Genomic DNA, 11,720 nt, shown 5'->3' on the forward strand with positions numbered 1-11,720 from the left:
CGAGATTGTGTTTGTTGGGTTGTGCTGCTTCTGCCAATGTCATTGTAGCAGTTTGTCAGATTAAAACAGGTTTTTACTATATTTCTTACACTTTTTATTTTCCCACGAAGCAGCTCCTGAAGTTCATCTAATAGTTTCTTGCGCTTCTCAAGGTCACATTTTTTCCTACAAAATTTTTTAAATGAGTTATCTGTTAATTACTGTTCTTTGAAAGCTAATTAAAATATCAAAATAAATGGAAAATAATCTAGACAGACGGCATCTAATGAGATTTAAGTGCAAGTTTTTAAACTACTATCTAGAAGAATTAAAGGTTTGTTTATTTTATTTCTATCCCGCCCACCACCCCAGAGGTTCAGGATGATTAGTGGGTTGGATCAGTGTATCCATTTTGCGAAGAGTTGTAGTTTTCTCCAGAGTCAGCATTAGAAGCATGGATCCAACATATTTGTTCCCATCCATGAAAAAAAATCAATTACAACATTTCATAACTTGCTTATTGCAAACACCTACATAAAAGAGCCATTAGGTTATCCTCACAAATGCCAGAATTGAATAATCAAACAGTAGTGAAAGTATGAAATCTTGTACTTTAATGCCAAAAGTAAATTGTGCTTCAGATTTCAGGGAAGACCCCCAGAATGACTAATTATTAAAACAGGCTATGGTCATTGCTAACATTTAGGCTCTCCTCCCCCAGGGAATTTGAGGCAGTGAAAACAGGGCTGCCATTTTATCCACAGTGACATTGTGAGGTAGGTCAAATGGACTTTCCCAAAATCATCTAGTAAACTTTACAACTGAATCTGAACCCAGGTCTCTTGCAGCTCAGGCAAACCCCTAGCCGTTCTGTTAGATGGTCGATTCCGGAGGGCCCAACCCACGTTCCCAAGATTTCTCCTGGCAAAATGTAGTCGTTCAAGAATAGCCAACATGCCTAACATCAGTGATTTTAAAAAGGTAAATATTCAAAACTCTACATCCTTAAATGGCTCTACCGGACAAAGGAGTAACACAGGCCACATGCATGTACTATGCTGAATAAAGGTTTCAGCACAGGGTTTTTGTCTCTGAGACAAGCTTAACATTATGATGGCCACTGACCAGACCTGTGGCCACTGTAACATCTAGTCTGACCATCATCTCATGGGAGAAAAATAAAGCACAGTGTTTTACTAAAAAAAAAAAAGCCAAAGTTGTCCTTACTGTCTCAGAGCTTCCCAAATCTGCTTTGCCTTGAACACTGCGTCATAGTTGGATTTGTCATTCAGCTGTCTGCTTTGCTTGAGCTCCTTCTTTTTCTTCTTGAAGTCATCCCACTTAGGCTTCTTTGGCTTCAGTCCTGACAAAGATATATAAAGGCACATAGTTTTATGGCATACTAACAGATGGCATATGATGCTGATAAAATATTAATTGATGCAAACTGTTCTGTTCATGGGATCTCTCCAAATAACAACGCTTGTCTAATCTAATCTGTGATCATTGTGATTTTGCTCACAATTCCAAGTGTTACCATTCAGACAAAACTAGAGACAACTTGCTCCTCACAAGTTGCACATAGCTTCCCTTTCAATTTCTTGTTTAGCATTCTCCTGGTCAGCACACAAATCCCAACTAGCCAGTACTTGGAAATCCTGGTCTGAAGTCAGTTCCAGTTCGGATTCCGAAAGTATTACTCCATGCAGTTCACCTATTTGGACCTGATGGCATGTAAAGTTAGAACAGGGAAGGAAAGTGAAGTCCAAAGTGTGTGTGGGGGGGGGGGGGGGCATGAGCCTGTGGCTCATTTTCATTCTAGATTGAGTCAACAGGCCAGAGTTTTGGGAAAAGAACACATTCTGGTGTGTAACAGCTCATTCTCAAGTAGTACTTCATCACATACAAAGCTGCCTTAATATGGAATGAGACCACTGGCCACCGTCAGGAGTCTGGGTATGACTCTGGATGCCTCCCAGATCACAAGCATGGCCTGCCTGGCCTTTTACCATCTCCACCACATGAGTAATATGCACCCTATCTATCAGCACCTGCCCTAGCCACTGCGATCTATTTGACAGACACCTCCAGGATACATTTCTGTACCTTGCTCTATGTAGGGCTACCCTTGAGGAAGTGCCAGCTGGTCCAGCACATGGTTGCAAGGGTCCTTACCAGAATCCAATGGAGAGCCCATATTCAACTTGTACTGTCCCAGCTGCACAGGTTCCAAATTAAAGATTGGATTAGATTCCAGGCACGGGTACCTTTAAAGCCCTAAACAGCTTTGGGCCATTATGTCTACAGGACTGCTTCTCCCAGTATGTTCCCCATAGGACACTACATCAAAGCGAAAAAAATCTGCCAAGTGTCCCCATCCCTAAGGAAATTAAACTGGCCTCAACCAGAACCAGGAGCTTTTTGGCCCTGGCCTGATGGGATGTTCTATCAGATGATACCAGAGCCCTGTGGGACCTTCAGCAGTTCAGCAGGGCTGGCCTGACACAATTGCTCCAACAGGCCTCTAACTGAGGCCAGGACTGACATCTAATCTGCTGGCCTCTCTGCCTGACCCCAACCAGACTGAGACACTGCCCTCGAGTTCTGAAGAACCCCCTACTTCCCACAGAGATTTGTAAATATTTTATTGTTCTTAATCTGAATGTTAAATTTTATACCGGGGTTTGGTGTCAGTTCCCAAAGATCGGGCAGACTATAAGTTCTAGAATAAGTAAATATTTGTTATCTGCCACTCTTGGCACGCCGGCTCATGACAGGTTACAAGAGAAAAACCCCACATCAGTAGAATCTCATTAAAACCCCATTTAAAAAATGACAAAAATAGCACAGCGGTAAAAAACAATCCTTTTCCATAACAGTATGCCTGCCACTGGGCTATGTCGACCAATCATCACCCATGATGTTCCAATAGTTGGTGAGTCTTAAAGAGCCCAACCCAATCCACTACCACTCCAGTTTACCCTAAGCAGCAACAGCTCCTCCATGGTCTCCTATAGGGATGGGTACAATTCAGTGCACAAAGTAAAATCTGTGCTGACCTTTGGCTGGCCCAGAAGCATTGTTTGATGCAGCACATGCTCCCTGAATATTGCCTGAACTTTGGGGGCTGGTTGGGAAGTGGAAACATTTACCAGAAAACCCAGCGTCAACAGATCAAATTCCCAAACAATGGTGGGGGTGGAATTCTTTCACCCTTGGAAACACCAATAGGGACCCTCCAAAGCGTGACAAGCATAGCTGGCTACCATGCTAACTGGACATCAAATACAACTTGCCACACACATACACATTTTATTTGGGATAGTTCAGTTAACCCCACAGTTTACCCAAAACCAGTGAATGAACTGATATCTGAACATGACTCACAATCTGTGCTCCTGCCACTATGAAACACTACCAGCTCTTGAAGAATAAGTTGTGGATCCAGAAGAATCCATAACTCAAGGCATCTTCATACATCAGATTTTAAAGTAAGTGCATCCCCCCAAATCACTACATATTCAGCATAATGCAATGGCATATTTGCATCAATCAACATTTTAATGAAGAAAAAAAACATTCTAACCTTCACTGCCAACTTGTAGTTTTCGTTTTTTGGACAATTTGCCCAGTAGTTGTTTATTCTTGAATTGTTTTACACCATTTTTACCAGGCTTTGCATTTCCTTTTTCAAATTTTTTAGATTTAAATTTTGGCTTGCCATCCTTTCCGTCTTTTCTATTAAATTTCTTTGGAAGACCAGCATCTATACACAATGTTAGAGGTTGAACAGATTTTAGAATTGGTATAAAATGTATCTCTCTCTCTATATATATATATCTTAAAGCCAAGATCCTGTGTTATAATGCAAGGTACTTCTAATTTTTCTATAAATTAACTACCCAATAAGTACAATAGTCAAAAGCCACATGAAAACCAATACACTGATTTTTTACACAACACCAAATAACATTTTCCAGCACAGGAAACAATGAACACAAATTATAATGTGTGGCAAATATACACATACATATAGTATATATAAAATCATACATGCACATTTACAAACAATTTTAAACCAAACAGCATCTGACCTTTAAGTAATGGGTTTAAAAGTAACTAATTTATGCCTTTATTTAGTAACATGATTTAGTTGTTAACATTATATCAGCCTGGAGTTTTACCTCAGCCACATAGAAACAAATTCCAATTAAATCCAGAGTTATTACCACATAAATGTGTTCATGCTCAAAATATGCTTGTGAACTGCAAAGAAAATCTAGGCATACATCTACAAGGCAACAAACAGTAAAGATTCTTCAGCACTTTTCATTAGAAATATTTAATCCAGGAAAAAAGCTTTTTAGACCAAGGGGTCACCTCCTAGCCTTGAGGAAATCTTCAGACTAATACCTACTAATAATACCAGACCTTTCATGAATTTCTCTAGTCATCTTTTAAAGTTATACAAATAATGACTTCAATGGCATGTGGGGCAGTGAATTCTATATGTGTTGTGTAAAGGAAGGGCAATTTATAAACGTAATAACATAAAAAGAAAATAAATTGTCTTTTCTATTAACTTTCCAATTCATACTGAACAGCCAACATGTAGGTGCTGCTGTAAATTGTTACACATGATGGCACTATCCATGGGAAAAGTTATGTGGGTCAGCTAATTTTATGATGCCAGAACAAAGTTTTTTAAAAGACATTTGTAAAAGTATAACAAAAACAGTCAGTATCAGTGTCTATGGCTGTCTATAAGGTTTTACATTTTAAAGCACTTTACTCAATAAAGTTTAATATTTCCCTCCACCTACAACCTCCTGAAAACAAGAAGCTGGATCTAGCCAGCTTTTTTGCTCGTTATCACCCAGTTTTCCTCCTTCTCTCAGATGGCTTTTGTTGATGCACATCCCTTTATCCCAGCAAGGACTCTTTGGGTAGTCAAAAGTGACCCCTCATCCATTTCAATAGAAAACATTGTAAGATCCAACCCAGTTATACAACATGGGAAGGAAACACAGGTAACATTTTATATCTTACTTTCACCACCTCAAAATCTCATTTTCTGTATATTTCAAAGCCACTGAATTTTAAAGCTTGTAGCCTTACAGGGACTTTAGGAAACACAATACATCAGACTTACCACTAGTCTGTTTCAATTTCTTTTTTTCAGGTCCAGATTTTGCACCTTTGCCTTGGAATTTTCTTTTACCTTTGGCTTCCATAAGGTCGGGTCTGTGAAACTGAGGAAGGGAGGGTTATACAGGTACCCAATTCAGACCGTTGTAGATGAGTAGTGCAAAGATACTAGTATTTTTGTTCTCTCCATTTATATATTTTTGGTTCCTTCGTTTACTGGTAAGGATCTGATCTCTTAAACAGAAAAATGTACCACAAGGAATCTAAAAATGTCAATACAATGAAGCATCTAAAGGTAGCAGAAATATTAATTGCAAACATAAATAGGAAGATGATACTTAATGCAGAGAAGGAAACACAAACTCCATCCATCATCACAACAAAAACAAGACTGTTTTGGTCAGAACTCCTCAATGAAGAAAAGGGCACTTGAGTAGCCCGCCCTGTCCCAGTTACAAAATACTTCAAGCTTAACAGAAGTTTGGGGGCACTGAGGTCTTCCACATCACCTACCACTTTTTAACCGGTGATGCTGAGAACTAAAACGAGGACGTTTCACGCCCGGAGCAGATGCTCCACTGCAGCGACTCTCGACTACAAGAGGCACGTCGGGGGGTGGGGGCAGTCCTTATATATCTACTATGGGTTGCAGCTGCCAGGCGACCTCCTGCAGGCACCATTTAGTGTGGATATGGGAGCGAACAGCAGAACCAGGGACACACCAGGAGCTTCACAGCCAGGCACCACCAGAAAACCACACGCAGCCCTCGCCACGTACCGAGGCAGATACGGAGATTTTATATTCCACGTGCTCCGCTAGGAAGCACCAATAAGCTCAAAGTTTTCGGACCCGGTCCAGCCTTAGACCCACTCACCTCACACGTGCATTCCCCGGCAGCCCCCTCCCAAGTCCTTCCTCTCCTCCCTTACTACTTCCGGAGGATGAAGCGGGCCGCTAATTGGTCGACGCGGAGCGGTGCAGGGAACTGCCGTAAAGCAAAGCTCTGCAACAAGGCAAAGAGTCACAGAACTCACAAAACTAAAACTAAGAGACACTTCCGGTTCTCAATCGGACTTCGAGGACCGATGGCATTCGCTCGGGCATCACGCGTGTTTTTAATCTTTGTTGGGAACCCTATCAAGGGCATCAGCCAATGGCGGAACTGCTGCGCGATTCTCTTTCGCGTCCTCCATCCCGCACGTGGCAGCCTTAGCGGGGAAACCGGCGTTGAAAGTTAAGCGTCCCTGTGACGTCTGGGTGGGCGGAGCTCCGATGGTCTCGGTGGGCGGGCAGGGGGCGGCGCCCTGCGTCTGCCTGGTCTTAACTGGCCACTTGGCTGCAGAGGAGATCTTGGCGGGGGCGGCGGGGGAGTTCTTATTCCTCTAGGATTCTTTATTTAAAACACGTATTACCTGCTTTTCCAGCCTTAGCAGAACTGCGGCGATTACAATTCTAAACCACGAGAATTTGAAGCCACCGTTTAAGACTACCGTCAAATTAAGTCAAATGACATAAGTGACATAATCTAAGTGACATAATCTTCCGCTGCCTCCTAGAGTCAAGGTTAGGGGGCCAGGTCCACCTCCTTGGGAAAGTTGTTTCACCACCAGGATGGTGCCACATAAAAGGCCCTTGTGTGCCTTTGATTGTTGGGACAACCTGGTGAAGCTTTTCCCATGGTCTTAATTCCCGGGCAGGGACCAATGGGAGAAGATATTCCCAGATCCCAAACCTTGTAGGGCTTCAAGGGACAAAATCTACAACTTGAATTGGGCTCATAAGTGGATCAGTAGCCCCTAGGGATGGGTACCAATAGACTACAGTTTGTCGCAACATTTGACTGGTTTGTAGTATGTGAAGTGATGTTCACAAACTGAGGAACTGTCATAAACTTCCACAAATTTTGATAGTGTTTGTGATGTGTTCTCTTCACAAAAACAAACAAAAAACAGTGGAGTAGTGGGGAGTTTCCTGCCCCTCAGCTATTTGGTTTAAATTGCTCCAGAGTAATTTAAATGACTGCTTTCTGCACTGCTAAAAGCCGTGGGGAGCAAAAAAAAAGTGTTTAAATGGCTATGAGCCATTTCACCCTCAGCTTTCTGCTCACAGTGGCTTTTCACAGTGAGCAGAAAATTGAGTGAAATGGCTGGGAGGTATTTCACCCTGATTTTTGTTCACCGCCAAAAGCCCAATGGGAAGCAGAAAGTTGTGTGTGAAATGGCCAGGAGACATTTAAAGACCTGCTTTCTGCTCTCTGTTGATTTTTGCAGAAAGCAAAGGGTTTCAAACTTTAAATAGTTCATGTACCTATATGAATTCGTTTGGTTTGTAAACTGGCCTGTTGGTTAGTGGTTCAGCCATGAACAAAACTGCAGAAGTGTGGTTCATGCCCATCCCTAGTAGCCAGTAGAATTGTATCAGGGTCATAGGATAGTTAGCAAAACCAGTGAAACAGAAGTATGCTTATGCTATTATTTTACCACCTGTAATGTTTTTCCAAAATGCCTTACAAATGCTTCTATATTTAAAAGGTAAAGGTATCCCCTCTGCAAGCACCGAGTCATGTCGGACCCTTGGGGTGATGCCCTCTAGCGTTTTCTTGGCAGACTCAATACGGGGTGGTTTGCCAGTGCCTTCCCCAGTCATTACCGTTTACCCCCCAGCAAGCTGGGTACTCATTTTACCAACCTCGGAAGGATGGAAGGCTGAGTCAACCTTGAGCCGGCTGCTGGGATTGAACTCCCAGCCTCATGGGCAAACCTGTCAGACGGCTGCCTTACCACTCTGCGGCGCAAGAGGCTCTCATCTATATTTAGAAAGAGTGATATTATGCATTATTAAGAGAGGAAAATGACCCCCTAAATTTTTCTGCATAGGACAGCCCGGTTGCCAAGGTAAACTGGTAAATTGATTTCAATTCTTTGTCAGTTTATCCCTGAAGCCTGTGTTAAAAGAACTGACAAAGGCCACTCAAAAGATTCTTCCATGACAAATATTTAAGATGTTAGAAGACTCCTTTAGGTTTTGCTACCTAATGATAACAATCAGCACTTTAAATTCTTATATGCTCTCATTCCTGCTTAGATTACATCACATGTGCAGTTGTGCATGGCATGCCTTGATTTGGGGGCTTTGTTTTTGGCAAGGCAATCATAGTAAGAGCATCCCGTTACATTTATTGTAGTTGTGGTCAGCTTGGGAGTAAGAAAGATTATACTTAGTATTAAATTTTAACAACTTCCTATAAGAAATCATCACATTCCCCCCTAATTCTCCTGGACCTAAAGGTAGCTCTGCTAAGACAGGTTGGGTCTAAAGACAGTTATTGTTTGAGACATTTTCTGAGATGCAGTATTCCCAAAGGTACTACAAATAATTTTATGGTTGGCAAAGTAGGAGTTAGATCATGAGAACCAGTGTAGCGTAGTGGTTGGAATGTCAGACTAGGTGATCTAGGTTCTGACATGGAAACTCACTGGGTGACCTTGGTCCAGTCACACAATCTCAGCCTCACCTGGTCCCCTTTGGCAGGTAAAGTGGGGTATAAATTAAGCAAATAAGGCCTGTTCTGCCAGCCAACTGGGGGGGGGGAGTTGTGGCAGGAAAAGCAGGAGAATTTCTATGGGCTTTGGTGGTCAAATTAAGGGTTGTTACTTATTCTTGCAGAATGACTATGACGTTCCACCCTAACATGTTTTAATTTCTGACAGTTAAACTAGTTACGGCACAGAATCCTTGCCTAACCATCCCTGTGGTGCTGAACTGACATATTTATGCAGGAAAGCATGTCTGAAGGGATGCCTCTTCTTGCCCAAGATAAAGCCAGTGTAGCAGTACAAACAGCCACCTATCAATTTCCGTAATTTTCTGATGGGGATGGGGGATTTTTGGCGATCTACGCGCATTCGCTTATGTGTTTACACGCCTCCTTAGCATACCAGTGTTCCATAGCAAGCACATGAACACGAAGTTAACTGCCCTCTTCATTTCCCCATCCCAAGCACACAGGTCAAAACAATTTTATCGCTGCCATAAGCAATTAATCGTTTGCACGCTCTTAAAGAATTTTTTAAAAAGGATCCGTGAAGTATGCTGCCGGTGCTGGCCAAAGTTAGAGGCGGTGGTGAACAGGATCCAGCGTTCTGGACATATTTTTAAACTTGGGGAGGTTTTTTTTACCCTTGGGCTCTTCGGGTTTAATTGTTAATGGGGTTTGGACTAGGAAGCCAGGTGCTCGTGTATTCATTGCTTTCCCCAGTTTAAGGGGGAAAAAATGGCATTCGCTTCTCCGGAAATTAGGGGCCGAGAGCGGGGGAGGGACATTCTTTCTATTGCTACATTGAGAACGCACATGTCTTTCGCTGATGTGTTGCAGCTTGTGCTCAGAAGTGTAGCGATTTTTTCAGGGGGAATCTACTTTTCCCGATTCCCCGAAAAGCGCTACAACGAAGCGCTTTTTGCGGGAGTGTTGCAGGAGTGTTGCAGATTGGGTGCGACGTCATGCGGAACGTTGAATTAATAGCATTTTCCAAAGGTAAGACTTCTGCTACATTTAAGTCATGCGGAATGGCCCTCAGTTTTATGTACAGTGGAGGAACATGCTTACCACCAGATGGCAGCAGCATCTCAAACACTGGGAACAAATAAGGAGCTAGGCCTTTAGGTAGGGAAATTGAGTTAGTCCAGTATTAAGGCTTTGGTATGCCAGCAGAGGGAGATCTGTCAGCTTTTACAATGGAATCAGCTTGAGCAAAATGCTGTTTTGCGCCAATCAGGCCCTGATTCCCATGTCCCACAGCTGTCATGTGTACCCAGGCATACTACATACTCTCATGTGAATGGCTGAAAAAGGGAGAGCAAGTAGGAAAGTTTGGTTTGTAGAAGCTTCACAGTTCCTAATTTTCTTTTAAATCTGTTTTGTAAGCAGCTGCTCAATTAGAGCCCTGTGGGAAGGTCCGCCCTTAGCGTCATGCCAGCTTGGTGTAGCGCTTAAGAGAGGCAGCTTCTAATCTGGCGTGCCGGGTTTGATTCCATGCTCCCCCACATACAGCCAGCTGGGTGGCCTTGGGCTTGCCATGGCACTGATAAAGCTGTTCTGACTGAGCAGTAATATCAAGGCTCAATCAGCCTCACCCACCTCACAGGGTGTCTGTTGTGGGGAGACGAAAGGGAATTCAATTGAAAGCTGCTTTGAGACGTCTCTGTATAGAGAAAAGCAGCATATAAAAACCAATTCTAGTATTGGGCTGGAAGGTCCCTCATAGCTGCCAGTAGGGAATGGGGGTGTGCATACCAGAAGCAGGGAAAAGCACTGAAAATTGATGTCATATGCTGATGTCAGCTCGAAGTTATGTCACCACACTGGCAACATCGGGGGCAATGCTCTGGCATTTGGCTGTAAACACTATGGTAGAATTAGATTTTTACCATAGAGTTTTGCCCCCAAACCAGAGTGTCACCCCTAATGTGACTGAGATTCCTGCATTGCTTCTGGATGATATCAGCATGTTGCATTTACTCCTGCTTCTTCCCTCCCCATGCTTGATAAGTTCCCCCAGACCAAAAACAAGGAGAGGTTCTCCAAACTGGGGAATTCTCAGGCCCCATAGAATTCAAAAACTTCCACGTAAAAATTGGGCTCTTAAGGTGTAGATAAAGGTAAAGGTATCCCCTGTGCAAGCACCGAGTCATGTCTGACCCTTGGGGTGACGCCCTCTAGCGTTTTCATGGCAGACTCAATACGGGGTGGTTTGCCAGTGCCTTCCCCAGTCATTACTGTTTACCCCCCAGCAAGCTGGGTACTCATTTTACCGACCTCAGAAGGATGGAAGGCTGAGTCGACCTTGAGCTGGCTGCTGGGATTGAGCTCCCAGCCTCATGGGCAGAGCTTTCAGGCTGCATTTCTGCTGCCTTACGACTCTGCGCCACAAGAGGCCCATTTCTTAAGGTGTAGATTTGAATATTTTCCTTGTTTGGTGCACGATTTGTGAATCCTAGGAAAACATTATTTCTCCTCCTCTCCTGGGAGGGAATTCACAGTTTTCCAACAAGGAAGCTCAGGATTCAAGTCTGCTTTCTCTTTGATTCCCACCCTTCCCTCTGTATTTAATGTTTTTTTTTAATCATGATCGCGTCACAATATGAATTTGTAGTAACAATAGTGGCCACTTTTGGGGGACACTCCAGAAAATTAAAAGTAAAAAAATTAGGACTCCACCTCCAGCATCTAAATGCACATTACTTAAAGTGCAACGGACTGCTTCATAACTTTTATGCAGGAGAATAGTTGTGTAATGGTGGCCAATGTACTTTGTTTTCATACGTGCATGGTGATTGAGTGCACATCAACACAAGGACATCCCTACTTGTTTGGGTGATTTGAGTGCCATGGGAACTGAGGGATGGGGGTGCAGTTTTAAATTTATAAAAACTTTTGATTGTGTTATGGCGGGATTACATTACTGTGCATGCTTAGACCCCCCCCCAAAAGGGGGAAGCATGACATGAAGCAGGACCTCCCACTCTTCCAGGAAAATGAAAAACAAATGCTGTGATTGGAGTCCTGACCAGTGATGGGAGAAAACCACAGATG

The 11,720-nt window shown here is 43.1% G+C and overlaps 1 protein-coding gene across 4 annotated transcripts in view; it reads right to left on the reverse strand.

Annotated features, from left to right (window-relative positions):
- The window catches only part of PUM3 (pumilio RNA binding family member 3), a 33,724-nt gene extending 27,423 nt beyond the window's left edge, over positions 1-6,301 (reverse strand). Inside the window, exons 1-5 of one of the 4 annotated variants that reach the window (XM_077344904.1) lie at positions 6,003-6,301; positions 5,132-5,231; positions 3,566-3,745; positions 1,207-1,342; positions 90-165 (exon numbers count right to left, since the gene is read on the reverse strand). In XM_077344904.1, the coding sequence (XP_077201019.1) occupies positions 90-165; positions 1,207-1,342; positions 3,566-3,745; positions 5,132-5,213 (474 nt within the window). In that variant the 5' untranslated portion in view covers positions 5,214-5,231; positions 6,003-6,301. Of the gene's footprint in view, positions 1-89; positions 166-1,206; positions 1,343-3,565; positions 3,746-5,131; positions 5,362-5,640; positions 5,759-5,905 lie in introns of those variants that run through there. The other 3 variants (XM_077344906.1, XM_077344905.1, XM_077344907.1) reach the window with 3 other exon arrangements.
- Between the last annotated feature and the right edge of the window lie 5,419 nt (positions 6,302-11,720).

This window comes from Paroedura picta, chromosome 7, assembly GCF_049243985.1.
Source record: "Paroedura picta isolate Pp20150507F chromosome 7, Ppicta_v3.0, whole genome shotgun sequence".
Lineage (NCBI taxonomy): Eukaryota > Metazoa > Chordata > Lepidosauria > Squamata > Gekkonidae > Paroedura > Paroedura picta.